Raw genomic sequence first — 23,040 nt, 5'->3', positions numbered from 1 at the left:
TATTATAGGAAAATTAGGCAAAATTCACTTAATAATACTGTATAGTCTTATATAAATATTGTAGAAGAATTTAGTAAAACAATGTTCAGTGCAGGATTTTAATTGATGTTGATTTGTCCCCACCTCAGGTAAAATAGCGAACAAACTCCATTTACAGAAGGTGACAGATTTTGCATTGTCGTCAGGACCTTGGCCCTGCAAGGTACTACATCATTCGCTTCTAGTTTTGTGTGTTGCTGTGTGTTTTGTACTGGTATGTTCATAAAGTGATTGTTGGGTAAAGACATTTCCAAACAAAATAGCAGTTAAAATTCTGATTGCTTTTAAATTTGGCTGATTATTTGAATCAATTTAGCTAGCACATTTGTATTGCATATCTTGTTTCTGTGGAAAATGAGGAAGGAGATTTAGCTCATCCCAGCTCAAAGTACCGACCACACCTCTCAATACCCTCTCACCAACCCAACCAGTTGCATCACAGCATCCAATTGTTTCTTAAGTTATTCTAGGATTCGCTCCAAGTGTTGGTCGCTCTTTGTGATGAACTTCCTAACGCCAGTCTTTTGTCTTTTGATGGTTTGGACCTTTGTACCCTTATGCTACTACCACAATTTAATGTGAAGTAGACTTTTGGATTCACCTTTCCCATACTGTTGACATTAACATACATAATATTTACAGGACAGAAATAGACCATTTGGCCCAAGATGTCTACTCTGTTGAGGTTCCCTCTTTGTTGCCTCCATTCAACAGTGGAAAATGTCAAATTTGCCACCTTTTCTTATAGTCGAGCATTATAAACGCCAACACTAGGGGCCTGCCTCACGGCTCTTCTTTGCACAACCGCCGGAACTTTAATGATTCCCTGTGTTTCAACAACCAGATCTTATGTGTGCTCACTTGGGAAGAGGCTAGGGTTTTAAATCAACAATTCAATGTGGAGGAAAGATTCTGTCAGTGATGTTAAACGTGATAAAACAATGCTTTATTTAAAAAAGAAATATGAGTTAGTGTTAAAAATATCCATCATTCTGGTCTCTTTCTCAAACTACCTGTCTTTTCTTTATCTTCTATTTATAGAATTTTCCACAGTGTCCGTCAATGACATTTCATATTGACTATTTGGAGCTCTGCCTTCCAGGGCATTATTTGTCCTTTGATGATTGACACACCCCATCTCCGCCCCAATACATCCACCCAACATGGCACATTTCACGTAGTGGGTTGCCAAAGAGCAGGAGGAACTTGTCCATAGAAGTTTGTGACATTTCAGGCAGACATGAAACTTTTGCAGACGTTATCAGAATTTAAGTGGAAGACAGAATTACATTGAGCTCAGCATACTACGTAACAACGCTAAGGAAGAAGGGTGATGATATCTGTACGTGAGCTGGTGACGTCTGACATCTGGACGTGACGTTAGGACGTCTGTAAATAGGACGGTCATGTCTATTAATGGGCTGATGATGTATTTACATAAAGTGGGGGGGTTTGTACATGAGGTAGTAGACGCCTGTGTAGACGATACTTTGAATTACAAATTCAAAATTGACCAGATCCAACTTTTTTCTTTATTGTAAAAGGTCGCAGTTTACGTGCCTGGATCAAAGGGTGCGCCGTCATTTGTTCGATTGTATCAATACCCAAACTTTGAAGGTCCTGCCTCTGCTTTGGCAAATAAAAGTTTTTTTAAGGCTGACAAAGTGACAATGCTTTGGAATAAGAGAGGTAAGGTTTACTTGAATTGAGACTAATACTTTTAAGTTGCCATCCTTGCAAAAAAAAGGCCATATTTCCAAAGTTAAGGCACTTATCATTAAGTTGAACGATTATATAGCTAGTTTGAGTGCTCAATGTCACAGCTTACAAAGTGGGGAAAAAAACTGTACTGTCACTTCACCCCGTGAAGAAGGACACATGAAGATAATAACTGAATGCCAGGGCCTGTTTGAATGACTGGGATGATCTCTGGTATAACTCTCAGAAAGGAGTAGTTGCAGATTTTGGAAAGTATTGCTAGAGTATGCTTCACTTCCACAATTCCCAAGTCTCATTCTGAATATTCCAGGTTTTTCTTTTCGCCACATTTCTTTTAGGCTGCTTCATGCCATACATCATACCATGAAAGACAAGGTGGGCAAACAAGCTGTTTGTAGGTTGAGCCAGCCAGTAGTAGATGTGCAGGTTTGTCTTGCCCTCTGATATGACCACCTTCATTTCCAATCATCGTCCTTCTCAAATTGCCATGTTGAGATTAGGGATTTTCCCTGTGGATGTGAACCCATTTCCCTTTGCTCTGCTGCCCAGTATATTGCCCTCTTGTGGTCTCTAATGTAAAGACATGTAAAATTTAGCTTTTGTCTATGTTAATATTTCAATATTATTAATAATTGGATTTCTTAAACTAATGTAAGTTGCAGAGAAATACAGCTCCAATTCCCAGCTTTATGGATAATTACTCCTGGGGACTGTCAACTTCAGAAATTGGGGTTTTTGGTTTAGAGGAAGAACCCAGTAAGTCATCACGAAAATGTAATGATGTAATAGGAACTTTATGGATGAAGTAATTTCCCCCATCTTGCTACTGAATCACACAAAGTTGCATGACCTGACAATAGGAGTGCTGCAATTGCCAGTCAATTAGGAAGAGAAAAATGAGGCAGAATTCTTGCTTCACATTACTATCCAGTGAATCTGCTCGAAAGTACATGCGTGTGGATGCTGGATGAGGGTAGGATCAGGGTTAGGAGTTACGACTGAATACTTTCATTCCCCTCCTATTGTTAAATAGCCTCATGGCACTGATTCAAACCAGAATGGCTCCTTTGGTCAAGTATCATAGGCCATATCTGTGTCCCAGATACCTGAGTATGAGTCAACATCCTTAGTGCAGGAGTAGCCAGAAATGGGGAGAGAGAAAGAGGGAGCAAAACAAAGTTTATTGTATGAAGTGTTTAAACAAATTATAAATATCCAAACATTCTCATAGTCTTGGGAAAATGTTGAGAAGACCCAAAACCATTGCCTTCGTTTCCCCTCAACAAACTCAGCTGTCTTGCCATTGACTCCATTCTTTGCCTTGGTAACTGGTTGAGGCTAACCTAGACCATAGTTGCTATCCTATTTGACCCTGAGGTGTGATTCTGCCCACATATCCATTCCATCACCAGGATTGCCTACTTCCGTTTCTGTAACATTGCCTATCTTTGTCACTGGCTCACATCCTCTGCTGCTGAAACCCTTGCCCTTTGTTATTGCCAGCCTTGACTATTTCAATGATCTCTCAGTTTTCATAAACTTGAACTCACCCAAAACTCTGCCACCTATATCCTAACCTGCAACAAGTTCCATTCACCCATCATGTCTGTGCTTTTTGGCCTACATTCATTTCTGGTCAGGCAACACCTCAATTTTAAAATTTTCATCCTTGTTTTCAAATCCTTCCACGGCTTCACCTTTTCCTGTCTCAGTCACCTTTTCCTGTCTCAGTCACCTTTTCCAGGCCTATAACCCTCTGAGATCCCTGTGCTCTTCCAATTCTGGCCTCTTGGGTATTCCCAATTTTAATTGTTCCACCATTGACGGCTGTACATTCAGCCACTGAGACCCTAAGCTTGGAATTTCCTCCCTAAACTTTTCTACCGCTCTCTCCTCCTTTTATGATACTCCTTAAAACCTACTTCTTTGACCAAGTTTAAGGCCACCAGTCTTAATATCTCCGATGTGTTCTGGTGTTTGACCAGGACTGTGTGAAGTTGGGACGTTTTACCATGTTAAGGGCACTATATTAATGCAAATTGTTGCAGTCTTGAGGTTTCTAATGGATATTGCCTTCCTGCAGGAACTGCTGTGTTGGTAATTGCCAGCACGGATGTAGATAAGTCTGGAGCATCGTATTACGGTGAACAAACCCTGCACTATATTGCATCCAATGGAGAAAGTGCATTAGTGCAGCTGCGTGAGTATTCTTTTCACACATTTGCTTTTTAAATAAGCCACAAAAGCTACTGATGCCTGCCAGTTGCTTGCTCAAGTAACTTCGGTTTCCCACAACTATGTCAAAGGTACTCACAGTAATTGACTGTAAATTTCTAGTATTCCCCTTAACAAATAAAACTTGCTTGTTATTAGTAGATAACGGTTGATTTACTGGAAAAATAGGATTGTGGAAATGACAACTTTTGAGTGCTAAGATATTTGTGTCCCCTGATGCACACATTTGGTCAAAGGAAAATTCTGAGAGATATTTGAGTTGAGACATTTGGCCTGTGCTGGATTATAATCCGATAATTTAAAAAGGTTAGTGATTGCTAATTGATTATTGTATATGTTCCAGCTACATTAACATCCCAGCATAAGAGTACAGTCTTTTGCCTGAATGTATTAACATCAAAGTAACTGCCCTGCAGCTTGTTTATTTAATATTTTAAACTGGGAGTTTCTCAGAATTAAAGTTTGACTTTCTGAGCACTATTGCTCACAACCTGGAAGAAAAGCACCTTGCATTTGTGGTTTGTCTCAGTCTCTTTGTGGTTAGTACTTGCAGTTCCCACCCCACAATCATTTCTGCCTGTCTTCTGGCTTGGGAATTGCCTGCCTGCTCTCCGAAAATTTCAACTTTGTCCACTGTTAACAGTAACTTTCACACATTGAGGTGACAGAAGTCAAATAAATCTTCTTGATATGTGTTTGTTTTGTTACCACTGCACAATTACTAATGTTGTGACCTTTTTGATTGACTAAGTTTAGTAATTTAAAGCTGCTAACATGGTTACATGATTTCTGACATCTCTGATTTATATTTTGTCAAATTTGTTTACTTTTTAATTGCACTTTTGGTTACAGCTGAAATAAAATGAGTTTTTTTACTGATCACCAGCAATCGTTATAATTCCCTAACAATGCAATAATCATTTAATGGAAATACCTGAGCTTAGTATCAACATTGCAGCTTCAATAAATTGGAGAGTGGGGTAAATGTGTTGGTGAGGGCATGGTGCTTAACCTTTATACCGTGAATGTAATAACATTTGCAAACTGCAATAAAATTATGTGATCAACTGTCATGCGATCAAACCCCACCCCAGGAAAGTGCCCAACCAGAGTTGGGAACCCCAATGCTTTGCTGGTTTCATGCAATGATTGGATTTGGATTAGTATCCATGATTTCCCACTTGGTTTTCAATTCACGGGATGTGGGCTTCACTGGCTGGGCCGACATTTAATGCCCATCCCTAATTGCCCTTGAGAAGATGGTGGTGAGCTGCCTTCTTGAACTGTTGTGGTCCATGTGGTGTAGGTACATCCACAGTGCTGTTAGGAAGGGAGTTCCAGGATTTTGACCCAGCGACAAGTGAAGGAATATATCCAAGTCAGGATGGTGAGCTCCTCACTGTGCTTATGCTGTCAGGGGAAGTATCAAACAAAATCTATGCACTCCCTTACAATAAGGAAAGTAAAATGGACGGAGGTCAACACCTAGAGGTTCGCTCAAGATTAACATTTTCAAGACTTACCAGGCCAGTTCATTTGGACTTTAACGTTAGGGGAAAGGGGGGATTTCCCACTATTGTATTAGTTATTTAATTCAAATATCCTGTGCTGAGGAGAGGAGCCATGCATTAGATTGCTTTGTTTTGTGCTGTGATAGAATGGATGTTCCTTGAACAGCAAAAAAGTTCCTGATTCTGCACCTGTATACAAATCACAGACCAGGCTATTTCGGACTGATGTAAATATTGTGCAGTTTCTAGAATTGACAGAGTGACCTTGGGTATGGAGCAGTCTAGCAAAACTGTACAGGAAACGTAAATATAGAACATTACTTCCAAATGAAGTGTGAGAGAAGGCCAAAGACACGTGCTCAAATGAGCAACAGCCTTGGTTGGAAGCAAGGAACAGCTGGATGCTGTAATGAAGTTGGTCTATAGATGGATGAGCAAGGATAGGCTGAATGACCTTCCTCATCTGTATCTACCTTCTGAAATATAAATTACTTTACAGAAAGAGCTCCACCAGGACCCTTTCAGTGCAATATGTTCTATTAACCAGAGCAAAAAAAAAAGGAAAAATTGCCGTGTTGTTGCTTGTGATTTTCTTTGCCCTATGCCGGTGAGACAAATTGAGGTCACCAGGAATTTATTGTTCGAGTCACCCTGCCTGCTGTGCTCCTCCAATGGATGATGAGCCACTCCCTTTTCTTTGCCTTACTTTCTCTCTGGCTGTGTGGCCACCATGTTGTGTATTGTGTCATTAGCTTTGCGTTGCTCTTTAGCAAAGAACCTGGGTAGATGCAATAGACCAAACTGGCCTGCTTGGGTGCTGTAAACCTCTAAAACTCCATATGCTTGTTTAGCCTGTAATGCATGTTTTTGCTCCTCAAGCCGACAACGAATTGCGTTTGCGCCTTGAACTTAATAAAAATGTCCCAAGATGCCTCACAGCATTGTTATCGAACAGAATTTGGCACTGAGACACATAGGAGGTATTAGGATAGATGACCAAAAACTTGGTCAAAGACATAGGATTTAAGAAATTTCTTAAAGGGGGAGCGGGAGGTTTAGGGAGAGAATTCCAGAGCTTAAGGTCCAGGCAGCTGAAAGCACGGCCACCCAATGGTGGAGCAGTTACATTCAGGGATTTCAAGAGGCCTGAATTGGAGGAGCACAGAAATCTCAGAGGGTTGTAATGGTGAAGGGGGTTACAGAGATAGGGAGGGGCGAGACCATGGAGGAAATGAAAATGAGGATGTGAATTCTAAAAGCAAGATGTTTACGGACTGAGAGCCAGTGTAGGTCAGCAAGCACAGGCATGATGGGTGAACTGAACTTGGTGCAAATTAGGACATGAGCAGCGTAGTTTTGGGTGAAGTCAAGTTTATGAAGGGTGCAAGATGAGAGACAATTCAGGAAAGCATTGGAATAGTCATACCCAATAGGGAGTAGAGCTATATAGATTGAATGAACTTGCATTTATTTTGTGCCTTCTCATGCCTTGTAATGTCCTAAGGTGCTGAAGTGTAGTTACTGATATTGTTTACAAACATGGTAACCAGTTAGCGCAAAACAGGGCCCCACTAACAGCAAATGAATCGATGATCAGATAGGTTGGTTGATCAACTTATGTTGGTTGAAGGGGTGAATGATGGTCGGAGCATTGGGAGAACTTCTTCGCTCCAGATAGTTGTCAGTGGATCCTTTTCACATAATTGAGTAGGCAGGACCTTTGTTTAATGTCTAATCCAAATCTGGCATTCCCTCATAAGGTTTTGAGGGTATTTTAACCTCCATATCCATAAGGCTGCTCTCACTTAATATTAATTTGTTCTTTTGAGACTTAAATCATTCAGACAATAGGAGACAATTTAGTGATGTAACTCAACAAGAGGTAATACTTAACAAATTTAGGCAGCAACTTTACTGGCTTAACGTGGTTCTTGCTTCCCAATTCAGCCTAGACGCACTGACAATTATCTGGAGTGAAGGAGTTCTCCCAATGCTCCGACCACCATTCACTCCTTCAACCAACATAAGTTGATCAACCAACCTATCTGATCATCGATTCATTTGCTGTTAGTGGGGCCCTGTTTTGCGCTAATTGGTTACCATGTTTGTAAACAATATCAGTGACTACACTTCAGCACCTAAGGACGTTACAAGGCATGAGAAGGCACAAAATAAATGCAAGTTCATTCAATCTATATAGCTCTACTCCCTGTACAGCGTGACACATTTGATTGAATATGAGTCAGAAGGACTACATAGCTATAAAAACTGATTACAGAACTTAATCCTAAGCAAAAGATACATAGACAAAAGATAAATACACAAATATTTACTGCTTTAAGGCATTATAAGTTTAAAAACTGCACTAATTTATGATATAAGGCTGAATGTTCAACACTTTACAACTGTTTCCTTTACACAGTAGACCTTTCTAACTCCCCTCTGAGTCATAGGTATCAAGTACCACTGATAAGTTTTAATTACCAGGGAGTATGATGGTCCTAGACTGGGACTGCTCAACCTTGATGGCTTTGCAGCATTTACTCTGTAATTTAACCATAAAAAGGTGGCTTGCACTTGCATCAGGCCACGTGGTTTGTCTGAGTTGTCAACTACAAAGAGCCAGTCAAATGATGTACTAGTATCCTGCATTGATTACAATTAAGCGGAATATAGTTTAAGGTTAATTGATTAATATACTTCTATTACTTGATCATGACACAAATCTAAACAAAGACTAATTGTTAAACGTGGACTTCCTTACACCCAGCACTGCAGAAATGTCAACCTAAATTATATGTTGAAGTATATTAGGAGGTTTGAACTCTCAATCCTCTGATTCAAGCAAGAATACTACCAATTCATCAAGCTCCTGATACCTTCTTTAGCTTGGCATCATTTTTGTCAGATTACCCCTTGTGAGGTTATTCGCAACATTTTTCCTCAGTTAAAGATGCTGTGTAAATGGAAGCCATTTTTATTGTCATTATGCACTGAAGTAGAGTACCAGCATCTTATTGTTGAAACAATTCTTTTTTTTTTTCCAGCAAAAAATGGCCCAATCTATGATGTGGTCTGGAATCCAAACTCACTTGAATTTTGCGCTGTATATGGTTTCATGCCTGCCAAAGCTACTGTCTTCAACCATAAGTGTGACCCAGTCTTTGACTTTGGCACTGGCCCTCGGAATGCGGCATTCTACAGCCCTCAGGGACACATCCTCGTGCTAGCGGGCTTTGGAAACCTCAGAGGACAGATGGAAGTCTGGGACGTAAAAAAATACAAGCAGATTTCTAAGCCCCAAGCCGCTGATACAACCTTCTTTTCCTGGTGCCCGGATGGAGAGCACATTGTCACAGCAACCTGCTCACCAAGACTACGGGTTAGCAACGGCTACAAGATCTGGCACTACAGTGGCGCAGTCCGTCACAAAATTGAGGTGCCATCAAACTCTGAACTCTGGGAAGTGCAGTGGCAGCCGTTTGTAGAAGGGGCTTTCCCAGAAAAGGCCATCAAATATCAGACTGTTCCCAATGATGTTCCTAGTATTGACGTCAAACCTGCACAGGCTTACAGACCCCCAGCATTGAGAAACAAGCCAATAACTAGCTCAAAATTGGTGAGTGTGATTCAGTACATTTGCTTATTTGAGTTTGGATTCCCTTTTTAAAATTTGTACAACTTCTAGTAATTTATTTGCTATTGCTATAAATTTCCCATCATCAGAAGCCTGCTATGAATTTTTTTTCTTTATTCTTTCATGGGATGTGGGCATCGCTGGCAAGGCCAGCATTTGTTGCCCATCCCTAATTGCCTTTAAACTGAGTGGCTTGCGAGGCCATTTCAGAGGGCAGTTAAGAGTCAACTACATCACTGTGGGTCTGGAGTCACGTGTAGGACGGACTGGGTAAGGATGGCAGAATTCCTTCCCCAAAGAATATTTGTCACCTTTACTGAGACCAGCTTTTCAATTCCAGGTTTATTTACTCAGTTTAAATTCAACCAGCTGCCATAGTGGGATTTGAACCCATGTCCCCAGAGCATGTATGTCTCCATTAGTTTGGGCCTCTGGGCTGCTAGTTCAGTGACTTTACCACTACGCTACATTCTCCCATGTGTATTGAAGCCAGATTAACATTTCAGAACTTAGGGTGAGAGACTCCTAAAAAAAATGCACTATATTCCTGGCCCACCTGAATGTTTAAGGGAAAGGAATGAATGTAACAGGAAATGATAAATTGAAAAATTAGATGTTAATGCATCAGCACCCTTTAGTTCACTCTCACCTCTGGGTCCAAAAGTTATGGATTCAAGTACTGCAGTTCAGATACTGCAAGATTTGAGCACTGACACTCCAGTGCATTTATAAAGCACTTCATCAGATCAGAAACTGAACTGGAACAGCCATATAAATACTGTGGCTACAAGAGCAGGTCAGAGGGTGGGAATTCGGCTGAGAGTAACTGACCTCTTGACACTCCAAATCCTGTCCACCATCTATAAGGCACAAGTCAGGAGTGTGATGGAATACTCTCCACTTGCCTGGATGCGTGCAGCTCCCACAACACTCAAGAAGCTCAACACCATTCAGGACAAAGCAACCTGCTTAGTTGGTACCCCATCCACTCCCTTAATTATTTACTCTCTCCACCACTGATAAACAGTGGCAGCAGTGTGTAGAGCAACTTGCCAAGGTGCCTTCTACAGCACCTTCCAAACCCACGACCTCTACCGCCTAGAGGGACAAGGGCTGCAGATTCCCCTCCAAGCACACACCATCCTGACTTGGAATTATATTGCCTTTCCTTCACTATCATTGGGTCAAAATTCTGGAACTCCCTAACAGCACTGTGGGTGTACCTACACCACATGGACCAGAGCTGTTCAAGAAGGTGGTTCATCACCACCTTCTCAAGGGCAATTAGGGATGGACAATGAATGCTGACCTAGGCATCAATGATCAATGCCCAAATCCAGTGAATGAATTTTTTTAAAAATCCTCATTGCTGTTGTTATGCAATTGTTTTTCACAGAAAATCCTAATAACTAACAAATGAATGAATGACCAGATAATTTGATTAAAGTGGTGTTGGTCAAGGCAGCCATGTTGATCAGAACATCAAGGTAACTCCCTGCCCTTCTTTAAATAGGGTCATGGAATCTTATACATCATCAGAGAAGGCAGATGGAGTTAGAGCTTTATTTAAAAGATGGCACCTCTGTATCACTCCCTCAGCTCTGCATAATTGTCAACCTGGATTATGTACTGGAGTCCATACTGGGATTTGAACTTTCAATCTTCCACCAGTTGTGTGCAGTTGGCAGTATTGAGAGAGTGTTACATTGCCCCTTTGCATGGGACATGACGCTGTGGCCTATTTGTCTGTCTTCGGGGTTCATGTGAACACATAAAAATAGCAGGGCATGTTCAAGTGGGTGGAGGTCTTATGGCAAGGTAGTAGCATCCATACCTCTGGATCAGGAATTCCAGCTTCAAGTCCCACTCCAGGACTTGATGGCTGTGGAAGGTGCATGCATTACATGGCCAAGCAGGTTGATTATCAGCCTGCAAATCCTTCCAATATGCCCAATAGCAGGCGGTAAAGAGCGGGAGAGTTTCCTGGTCGGCCATACTGCAGAAGGCAACAGCAAACCACTGCAGTCCTTTGCCAATCATGGACCAATCCAATGGAAATCCCCGGTCGCCAGTACCCTCTCAGTGCTTGGTACCTGCAGGAGGAGGAGGAGCTCAAGTGGACTGAGGAGCTACCTTCTCCCAAACCTGTCTTGTTACATCCACTACAGGGAATTATTTGTGCAATATGTTAAAGATGCTAGCAATGAGCTAAATCAGTGCATGGGAAGAACTTGCTGCAAACTGCCATGTGACAGCACCTCATCCAACAAACCACAACACAATTGGAAACTAACCCCATAAACTCTACTGCGGAGAAGTGCTAAAAGTGGAAGGAGAGAGTGTTGGCTCCAGAACCCCCCCATTCCTCCGACAATGAATGAGCTAAATTTAACTCTGAGTGGGTTAAATTCACAGGACAGTGGGATGGAGATAAATATATATATTCCCATTCATTCAGGGCATCTGAACCACCATGCTGGAGACAGAGCAGTTTAGCATTCTTGTGTTTGTTCACACATTTTACAGTGGCAACAGTTTTGTTCACTTGTCCAAAAGCATTTCACAAGCAATCAAAGTCACTGCTGTAGAGTAATGTAGGAAACATGGCAGCCTTTTTTGCACTCAACAAGGCACCACAAAAGGCAATGGGATAATAGGGGATTATAGTATCGTCATCTTCCTGGAGTGGTCAGCCTAGATGAATGATCCAGAGATATGAGTTCAATCCCATCTTGGCAGCTGGAGAATTTAAATTCAGTTAATTAAATAAATCTGGAGTTAAAAACTCCAGCCTCATTAATGGTGATCGTGAAGATACCAGGTTGTCATTAAAAACCCATCTGGTTCACTAATGTCTCTTTGGGAAGAAGATCTGCCATTTGAATTTGGTGTCACCAATATGCAACACCAGACTCTCAGCAATGTAGTTGACTCTTAACTACCTCTGAAGTGGCTCAGCAAGCCTCTCAATTATAACAAACTGCTACAGAAAAGTCAAATAAGAATAAAGCAGGATGGACAACCTGGCATCGACCTAGGCACCGGAAACAACAAAAGCAAACCTGCTCAACCTGCCCCACAAAGTCGTCCTCATGAACATCTTGGGACTTGTCCCAAAACTGGGAGAGCTGTCCCATAGACTAGTCAAGCAACAGACGGACATAGATATACTCACCGAAACATACCTTACAGCAAAGTCCCTGATTTCTCCATCACCATCACTGTGTATGTCCTGTCCCACTGACAGGAGAGACCCACCAAAGGTGGCAACAGAGTGTATATAATGGGGTAGAGATCTCATCATTTGACTCTGGACCTCATGAAGTTTCATGGCATCCAGTCAAACAATGGGCAATGACATCTTTTGCCGATTTTTTTTTTTTTTGTTGTTTTAATCTTTGCTGGGATGTGAGTATCACTGAAAAGGCTAGCATTTGTTGCTCATCCCTAACTGCCCCTCAGAAGGTGGTGGTGAGCCACCTTCTTGAACCGGTGTGGTGTACAGTGCTCTTAGGAAGAGAGTACCAGGTTTTGACCCAGTGACAGTGCAGGAATGGCAATATATTTCCAAGTCAGGATGCCATGTCACTTGGAAGGAAACTTGCAGGTGATGGGGTTCTCGTGCATCTGCTGTCCTTGCCCTTCTAGGTGGGAGAGGTCATGGGTTTGGAAGGTGCTGTCAAAGGAGCCTTGGTGATTACTCTGCCTCCCCCTCAGCTAATCAGTACCTCTCTATGTTGAACACCACTTTGAAGAAACACTGAGGGAGAGCACAGAACTTACTCCTGGGTGGGGAACTTCAATGTCCATCATAGAGGATACACCACTACTGATCAAGCTGGCCAAGTCCTGAAGGACATAACTGCCAGATTGAGCCTACTTTACTATGTACTCACCAATCTACCTGTCGCAGATGTATCTATCCATGATGGTGTCGGTAGGAGTGACCACCGCACAGCCTTTGTGAAGATGAAGTCGCATCTTCACATGGAGGACACCCTCACTTGTGTTGGGTGGCCATGCTGAATGGATAGATTCAGAACAGATCCGGCAGCTCAAAACTGGGCATCCATGAGGTGTTGTTAGCCTCGTCATCATCATCAACAGCAGACATATCCCTCACTCTACCATTACCATCAAGCCAGAGGATCAACTTTGGTTCAATGTGGAGTGTAGAAGAGCATGCCAGGACCAGCACCAGGTATACAAAAAAATGAGATGCCTACATGGTGAACACAGGACTACATGCTTGTTAAACAGCGGAAGCAGCATGCTATATTGAGAGCTAAGTGATCCCACAGCAGTGGAGCAGATCAAAGCTCTGTAATCCTGCCACATTCAGTTGCAAATGCTGGTGGACAATTAAACAACAAACAGAGAAGGAGATTCCATGAACATCCCCATCCTCAATGCTGCCTGAGTCCAGCACACTAGTGCAAAAGACAAGATAAGGCAACCACCTTCAGCCAGAAGTACTGATTGAATGATCCATCTTGGCCTCCTCCTGAGAACCCTGTTATCATAGATGCCAGTCTTCCGTCAATTTGATTTTCTCAACGTGACGTCAAAAAATGGCTGAGCGCACTATGGCAAAGGTTATGAGCCCTAACAACATCCTGGCTGTAGTGCTGAACACTTGTGTTCCAGAACTAGCCACACCTAGCCAAGCTGTTCCAGTACAGTTACAACACTGGAATCTATCCAACAAAGTGGAAAATTGCCCATTTTTTTTCCGTCCACAAAGCAAAACAAATTCAATCCTGCCTTTTACAGTCCCATTGATCTACACTTGGTCATCAGCAAAGTGACGGAAGTGTCGGCAACACTGCTGCGAAGTGACACTTACTCACCAGTAACCTGCTCAACAGATGCCCAGTTCTGCCAGGAGCACTCGGCTTCAGTCCTCATTACCGGCTTGGTCCAAACGTGGACAAAAGGGCTGAATTCCGGTGGCGAAGTTTGAGTGACTGCCCTTGACATCAAGGTAGCATTTGACTGAGTATGGTACCGAGGAACACTAGCAAAATTGAAGTCAATGAATGAGCCAAATAGCCTCCTTGTGCTCTGTAACGATTCTGTGACGGGAATCTGGGGAAAGCTCTCCACCAGCTAGAGTCATACCTAGCGCAAAGGAAGATGTTTGTGGTTGTTGAAGATCAATCATCTTAGCCCCAGGACATCATTTCTGGAGTTCCACAGGATAGTGTCCTAGGCCCAAGCATTTTCAGCTGCTTCGACAATTACCTTCCTAACGACATAAGGTCAGAAGTAGGGATGTTTGCTGATTATTGCACAGTGTTCAGTAACATTTGCAGGATCTCAGATACTGAAGTAGTCTGTGCCAGCATGCAGCAAGAACTGGACAACATTCAGGCTTGGGTTGACAAATGGTGATAAATATACATGTTGCACAAGTAGCAGGCTATTACCATTTCCAACAATGTAGCCATCTCCCCATGACATTCAGGTGACAGGGAGATGAGGTTCCACCCTAACCTGGAAGCTCGAATACAGAAGTGTCATTCTGATTAAGTAAGATTACCCACTAATGTGGGGTAGCCTCGCCCTGTACATGCATGAAGATGTAACAAATTTTAAAGCTATATTTTATAAAGTGCACATTAAAAGCAGTATTCAACTCCAGACAGTCCTAAAACTCAAGCAAACACCTAATTTAAAAAATGACGCATCAGAGCCATTGTGAAATTCATGCATCTCTTTAGTAAGGGTGCACCGTCAACAGAAAAGATTGACGGACCAGCCAACTCATCTTTGAAATGCACATCTGAAATGCCCTTATATTGTTGAGTATTTCAAAGTAATTTTTTTCCCTTCACTTTTGAATTGAAGTAGACTGCAGAAATGTTTTCCTTTATTACAGTGTACTGCATTTTCTTTATAATATGAAGATTACTGTAGCAGGCAGCTATTAAGCAAAGTCACGTGATCACTTAATGATAGGGAAGTAAAATCTATTGATTGGAAACAGCTTGCGGAGTCAGGTGATGTGATGCTTTTAGCTCTTGGTTCCTGGATTCATATCCCAACTCAGACTAATGAGAATGATCAGGGCAGTCTTAAAGATTCTATACGACAGAGATACTTGACCTGCAGCACCTGGACCACATGGCAACTCAGTCCTATTTGCACTTGTATTTCTTACTCACTGGCTTGACCTGTTTGAATTTGGTATTTGTGGAGTAGTCTTTTTAGGCTTGTTACTTCTTAGGTGGTTAAATCCTAAATCAGAGCACCCAAGGATTGTTAATATCCCTAAAATGAGTTGTGTAAAAATTAATTTGAACACATTCATATGTGAACCACAGAGCTCAATGAAGCATACCCATATGGCCTACAAAAACTTACAAATCATTCCTATGAAAGAATGAGTTTGCTAAATGAGGTACTAAACTGTTGATTTCATTCAGAGACTGTCAGATAGATCAGCGGTAAATGGAAAATGCGCCAACTCAGGCAAAGGCTCTATCTTGCTGGCTCCCAGTTCGTAATGGTAATATTTTATGTAATTAATATGACTTGTGACTCACCCTCTAATTTTAGCCCTCTCTCAGGAAAATGTCTGGCCTGTGCTCACCCTGTCAAATATATTCAAGAGATCAGTATAAACATAAAAAAATAGGTGCAGGAATAGGTCATTCGGCCCCTCGATTCATGCTCTGCTGTTCAATAAGATCATGGCTGATCTTTATCCTCACCTCCACTTCCCACCTAATATCCATATCCCTTGATCCCCTTAAAATCCAAAAATCCATCAATCTCAGCCTTGGGTATACTCAACAACTAAGTATGCCCTGCTTGCTGAAGTAGGGGATTCCAAAGATTCACAATACTCAGTGAATAAGTCCTAAATGGCTGATCCCTTATTCTGACACTTCTCGTTCTAGATTTTTGAGCTGAGGAAATAGCCTCTCAGTATCTAGTTTGTCAAGCTCAGTGATTCACATATGTATTTGATAAAAATTGATTTGAATACATCTGTCAAGCACTATCAGCATCTTGGATGTTTCAATAAGATGGCCCCTCATTCTTCAAAAGCCCAAAGAGCATGGGCCTATTCTACTCAATCTCTCCCTCCAGTAATAATGAGCAAGGAAAAACGATGGTTACCACTGTTCCTTCAAAATGCTTGGCTTTCAAAATTAAGAAATGCATATACATTTAAATTTAATAAGAATTAGCTTCTTTGTTGACACTGCTAATACTAGTATTGTCCAGTATGCTACACAGGTAAAGAAAATCCCTGGTTTTCTATGTTTGCTGATCTCAACTGGGATAATTTACCTTTTTATTCATTCATGGGATGTGGGCGTCGTTGGCTGGGCCAGCATTTATTGCCCATCCCTAATTGCCCTTGAGAAGGTGGTGGTGAGCTGCCTTCTTGAACCACTGCAGTCCATGCGGTGTAGGTACACCCACTGTGCTATTAGAGAGGGAAAACCTGAATGTATTCGTGCCAGAAATAGAAAAATCAGTCAGGTTTTTTGTCAGGTGAGGACAGGCTCTGGCTTAGCAATAATACGGCCAAAGGCCAAATAACCTGCAAACATTCAGTGTCAAACTCTCACATATCCGCTTAAGTGAGGTACTGGAGGACCACCTGGTATAGCACCCAGCAAGAATTATCAAGAGGGGAAGGAAAGATGTTGGGTGGATTTAAAATAAATTTGGTAAGAAATGTTGCATAACCTACTTGAGGTTGAGAAATGGCTCTGCGCTGGGCAACTTTGAATTTTCTCATGGCAAAATGAACATATGTACGTCTGAACCAAAAACTGTTGATGACAGATCTTAATAAAGAACAAAAACAAACACACCATGTACACCTGCAGCTAACACAATGCTTCATGAGGCAGATGGACCGAGATTTGATCTGGTGCATAACTTATTTTCTTTCCCACTAGCACGAAGAGGAGCCACCTCAGAACATGAAACCACAATCTACAGACAAGCAACTTTCAAAAGCCGCTCTAAAAAATCAAAAGAAGCGGGAGGCCCGAAAGGCAGCAAAGCAGGTATTTTTGCATCCTAGCTGAGCATCTATAAAACACCATCGCAATCACCATTATTTCGACAACTTCTCTTCACATAGTTGCTCCCTGTGGGTGCAAGTTGTTAGGCAAGCAGATAACAACATTGATTTACAAGGGAGGAAAGTGTATGGGACAACTCCATTGATCTGCTAACAGGGATTCTTGATGTTAATAACCCTCTTTCCCTGTTCCCCCCCACCTGCAGGAGAGCAAGTCAGAGGTTACACAAGAAGCACCATCTGACCAAGAACCTAGAGCTGTGCAATATTCCGAGGGCCACGGTGACCCAGAAGTCGATAAGAAAATTAAGAACATCAAAAAAGTAAGTTCTTGGGAAGAAATGGGGAAAGAGGAACAGCAGCACAAGCTGATGTACATTTGTCGGCATGTTTCTATTTTGATTAGAGAGTTTTCCGCAGAGGGAAGTGCCTGTTTTGCAATTCATTTATCACAGAAATGGGTTTCTGAGGTTTGTTGGTTACATCTCAAAACCTGTGACTGTTCACTACTTAACTAAAGGACTCCTTTTGTTGCAGAAACTTAAAGCAATTGAACAATTAAAAGAGCAAGAAGCATCTGGAAAGCAACTAGAAAAAAATCAGGTACTAAAAGAAGTTAAAGTTTTACATCTAGGGGCTTGTACACTGCTTGCAGATAACCAAGGACTGAACGATTCTCAGTTTGGTTTCTGTCTTCATTAGGATGTCTCCTAAAGGCCCCTGTTCTCCACCCCAACAAAGTGTCTTAACAGTTTGAGGCACTGGAACAGAAAACCCCAAAATCAAAAGCAGGTTTGTCAGCGTCTGACAGAGAAAACAGAGGTTGGAGTTACCCTTTCTCTATCTCTTCTTAGGCAGCCCCCCGAGATCGAGGATAACTTGCTTCAACTCTGGTTCGATGGGTTCTGAAATGCCTGACAAGTCCAAAGCGCGATCTGAAGACTCTGCTACATGTGGGCAGGTGGCGCTTGAAGGGTTGGGTGGTTGGTTCCTTGCAGGTTTCTGTGGTGCCTCAATTTCACCTCTCCATGTTACCAAAGAAGTCTCTCAATGTGTTTGGTGCTTTCCCGAATAAACCTTCTCCATTTTGGTCAGCCACAAATCAAGGTCTCCTATGACTTGACGAGTATGTTTTACTCTTTAGGGATGCTTTGAGGACATCTCTAAAGTGTTTCCACTGACCTCCTGGGAGTCTCCTGCCATAACCTAGTTCCAAGTAGAGTAGTTGCTTCAAGAGCCTGGTGTCAGCTATTTGAACAACATGTCCTGCCCAGCATCACTGGTTTTGAGTGACAGTGGCATGCTAATTCCTCATTAGGGTGAGTCAGGCAGGCATGAAGCACTAGTTTCTCTCACAGTGGGAGTTGCTGAGGTGCCAGTCAAGCTCATTTTTGATGGCGAAGTCCAGCCCATGGCAGTATTGTCCCTTTTCTGGAAGGCCTTCCAGAGAAGGTATATCTGCCACCTTATCCCTTCAGTTGGCCCTCTCCTGCACATTGTGTCTCACTTGGGGCAGCAATGTCAATGTGGAGGCGCGTGAGTTCCAGAGCTTTGATGGTGGTGCGGCGCTCAGGTCTGTCACTGTTCAGGTTGTTCATGAGGGTCCTGATATTCCAGGTCCCGAACTTCATTTTGATGATTGGAACATGGCTGTGCAAGATTTTTGTTAACGTGGGATGGTCATTGCACACCGACTGCCATGCAATCTTGGCAATCCAATGGCAAGAACATTCCAAGATGATTGGAGGCTAGACTTTGCCATGAGACACCAGCACATACTGTGCATAATCATACACAGATGCATATGTAACTTGTTGACAGGAACAGACAGAAGCTGCAAATATCAAGTCTCCACACTGAAAATAGGAACCCATCTTTTCAGATGCTGCCCAGGCCGACTACGTATTTTCTGATTTTTTTTGCTGACTTTCCAGCATTTGCAAATTTTTCTTTCCATTTTTAAAATATTTTGCTGTATTGAAATACTGTTTATAACCAGTATTCTGATCATTTTCATGCAAAATGCAGGGAATTGGATAAAAAGGAGAAATTTGCACGTTGATTGAATAGAAAGCCACAAATCCAAATTTGCCAGTGACAGTGATAGATGACATTGTAAGTGTGGTTGGAAGCATTAAATTACAAAGGCATGTTTGTAGATTAAATGAATGGGAAAATCCTTGGAAAATGAATTAGCGTGTGGAAAAGTACACGGTCATCCGCTTTGGATGTAAAAAGGATTGAACCGCATGTTTTCCAAATGGTGAAAAACTAGAAACAGTAGAGGTTCAAAGAGACTTGAGGAGGTCCAGGCATGTAGAACATAAGAAGTAGGAGCAAGGGTAGGCCATTTGGCCCCTCAAGTTTGCTCCACCATTCAATAAGTTTGTGGCTGATTTGATTGTGGCCTTGACTCCCTTGTAGATGAAATTAGATCATAAGTCACAACTTATCATGTGTGGTCCTAGGGGCAGAGCTTCCATTTTGGGCACCATTGAGAAATGGTGCCCAAAATCCGCTTCAAGTTGCACCGGTTAGGTTGCAGTTTGAGTTGCCACAGAAATTGATTTGCATAATCGCAAAAGTAAAATTTTCCGTGAACCAGCTCAATCAAGCAGTGTAATAGAAAGCAATTTTTCATTCTTCAAGTATATGGTTAACATGTAACTATTGTTGGCCCTCCAATTTCCTCCATTGGTAGACATTTATTTTATTTGTGACCTTAAACCAGTCAAGCTTTAATTTGGAGTTGACATTGGCTTTGGATTTCCAGCATCCGCAGTTTTTTATTTTTATTTCTGAACGCAATCTTGTTTTTGCCTAGCATCCACAAACAAACACTTTGCAACAGGCGTCACTGCTTAGTAACCACAAACATAAACTCTGGTTTATTTTTTCCATCTGATCCTGGGATATCAAGATAAAATGAACATGCTATGCCAGCTTGGCCAAGACCAGCTTGTTCTGGGAAGAATAAAGATCAAATCTCAGACCTTTCTGGTGTTTAGTTTCAATTCCATGTCAGTTAATTTACCAATTGAGCTTCTGGGGAAGCCAAATTTGATTTTTCTTGATAGGAGCTTTTCTGGCTACCTAGTTATAACTGTATCATTATTATTATCTGTGATTTCTTTTTAACTTCAACTCTGTCTATTTACAGATGGAGAAAATGCAGAAAGAAGATGCTCTTTTGAAGGAGCTAGAAGACCTGGAACTGGGTCTGTAAATATACCCAAAAGGCACTGGTTTCACGTGCATTGGAAAATTATTTTCATTGTGAAATTTGTGTGATAAAAATCTAAATTCTATGCAATGTAAAAGATTTGGACAGTGTTAAAATAAATTAGTATAAGAGAATAAAAGAAACTGTGTTCTGCCAGTAAAATGTACTTCTTTGGTCTTGTAGTCAAAGATTAACATTTAGCTATTCAATATAAAAGGAAATTGTATTTATATCATGCTTATTGCAAACTCAGCACATTGCAGTGTTTATACAGCCAATAAAATGTAGTCATTATGTCATGTCAGGGAATGAGGCAATCAATTTGTACACAGTAAGGTCCCACAAACAGTATTGAAATAATGATCAGATAATCTGTTTTGGTTAAGATTTGAATGTTGGTCAAGACATCATGAAGAACGCTCCAACTCTTCTTCGAATAGTGCCATGGGCTCTTTTATAGCCACCAGAGAGGACAACTGGCACCGAGGATTAGTACTCTCTTGAAAAGTGGCACTCCCTCAGTACTGCATTATAGTGTCAGCTTAGATGATGTGCTGAGATCTCTGTAGTAGTTATTGAACCCTCAACCTTCTGACTCCGAGGCAGGAGTGCTACCACTGAGCCAGGATTGATTCCGTGGCACAAGTTAAGAAAGTTCAGATCTCAACTCAGTGAAAAATTATTTCCAAATATTATGTACAATTTTTGGTTTTTCAAAGTTTTTTTTAAGTATTTGATTTATAGACTTTTTTAAACAAGAATATACCACCTTACATTTACTGGCATCTGCCACTTTATTTTTCCATTCCACTACCTTGTCAATTTCATCTTGCATTTTTGTTTGGCCCTCAGAATTATTTAGTGTGCCTCTATTTTAGTTTCTTCCAAAGGCTTTGCCAAACCTCTCTCAATCCCTGCATACCAAATTTGTTGATATAGACAGTGAACATTAAATATTTTTCAGTCAGAGGTAGATTCTTAACTACCAAGGGAGCCAAAGGTTATTGGAGGTGAGCGTGAATATGGAGTTGAGGCCGCAATCAGATCAGCCATGATCTTATTGAATGGTAAAGCAGATGTAAGAGGCCAAATGGTTTACTCATGCTATTTAATATGTTCGTGTAAATGAAAACAGTCCCAGAACAAAATACAGTGAAATACTGTTATCCACTTCCACCCACCCTTCTACTCTTTGTTTTACCTCTCTATAAACCAGTTCTCCCCTCTTCCCATTATTCTACACCCCATTGATTTTCTCCCACAGTCTCTTTTTCGTGGTACTTTGTCAAAACCTTTCTGAAAGTCCACATACACCAAATGCACTGTATTTTTCCCATCTATCATGTGTCACCACCTCAAAGAACTCTATCAAGCTTGTCAAGTATAATTTTATTTGAAAATTAATGAAAGCTGTATTAGCTGCTTCTAGTTATTTTCTGATCATTTCGATATTTAGTGATTGCATCTGTAATTAATAATTCCAAAATGTTCCTACCAGAGATGTTGAAATGACTTAACCTGTGGTTACCCAGGCTAGGTCCATCTGACAAATGTAATATTCCTTCGAGTAAATGACCGAAGCTGCATATGTGAATTTTCAAAAGGTTTTTGATGAGTTGCCAGATAGGAGACTTATAACTAAAGTGGAGAAATAAAGTCAATATGACAGCATGGGTAGGAAATCAGTTAAAGGATAGAACACACTAGTTGCTAGCAGGAGCTTTTCTGCCCAGAGGGACGTAAAATTTAAATCTGAGAAATGGAAAGTGATACATTTTAGGAAAGTTAACAAGAGAAAATTCACAGAATCTCACAGTGCATAAGAGGCCCTTCGGCCCATCGAGTCTTCACCGACACGTGAGAGGTTCTATACATCTCCAACATGACATCCCTACTTTTGTAAGCTATGCCTCGATTGATAAAAGCAAGTGTCCCATATGCCTTTTTCACCACCCCACCAACATGCCCCTCCACCTTCAGAGATCCAAGGACACACATGCCAAGGAACCCTTGTTCCTCAGAACTTCCTTGTGTTATGCCGTTCATTGAATACTTCCTTGTCAAATTACTCCTTCCAAAGTGTATCATCTCATACTTTTCAGGGTTAAATTCCATCTGCCACTTATCTATCCATTTGACCATCCTGTCTATATCTTCCAGTAGCCCAAGACCCTAACCTCACTGTTAACCACCCAGCCAATCTTTGTGTCATCCGCAAACTTACTAATCCTACCCCCCACATAGTCATCTATGTCATTTATGTAAATGACAAATAATAGGGGACCATAGATCCCTGTGATTTGCCACTGGACATTGGCTTCCAGTCACTAAAGCATCCTTCTGTCATCACCCTCTGTCATCTACAACTAAGCCAATTTTGAATCCATCTTATTAAATTACCCTGTATCCCATGTGCATTTGCCTTCTTTATAAGTCTCCCATGTGGAACCTTGTCAAAGGCTTTGCTGAAATCCATATAAACTACATCAACTGCACTACCCTCCTCAAAAAATTCAATCAAATTTGTTAGGCATGACGCCCCTCTGACAAAGCTATGCTGACTATTCTTGATCAAACCTTGGCTGTCCAAGTGGAAATAGATTCTCTCCTTCAGAATTTTCTCCAA

The 23,040-nt window shown here is 41.4% G+C and overlaps 1 protein-coding gene across 1 annotated transcript in view; it reads left to right on the top strand.

Moving 5' to 3' along the window:
- The window catches only part of eif2a (eukaryotic translation initiation factor 2A), a 44,978-nt gene extending 24,265 nt beyond the window's left edge, over positions 1–20,713 (top strand). The window contains exons 7-14 of the mRNA XM_041179253.1: positions 129–202; positions 1,584–1,728; positions 3,842–3,958; positions 8,552–9,123; positions 17,064–17,174; positions 17,398–17,514; positions 17,729–17,794; positions 20,352–20,713. Coding sequence (XP_041035187.1) covers positions 129–202; positions 1,584–1,728; positions 3,842–3,958; positions 8,552–9,123; positions 17,064–17,174; positions 17,398–17,514; positions 17,729–17,794; positions 20,352–20,417 — 1,268 coding nt within the window. The 3' untranslated portion in view covers positions 20,418–20,713. The remainder of the gene's footprint in view (positions 1–128; positions 203–1,583; positions 1,729–3,841; positions 3,959–8,551; positions 9,124–17,063; positions 17,175–17,397; positions 17,515–17,728; positions 17,795–20,351) is intronic.
- Positions 20,714–23,040: the final 2,327 nt, after the last annotated feature.

Source organism: Carcharodon carcharias, chromosome 2, assembly GCF_017639515.1.
Source record: "Carcharodon carcharias isolate sCarCar2 chromosome 2, sCarCar2.pri, whole genome shotgun sequence".
NCBI classification, from domain to species: Eukaryota; Metazoa; Chordata; class Chondrichthyes; order Lamniformes; family Lamnidae; genus Carcharodon; species Carcharodon carcharias.
The sequence above is the reverse complement of the archived record's forward strand: the minus strand, read 5'-3'. Positions and strand labels throughout refer to the sequence as shown.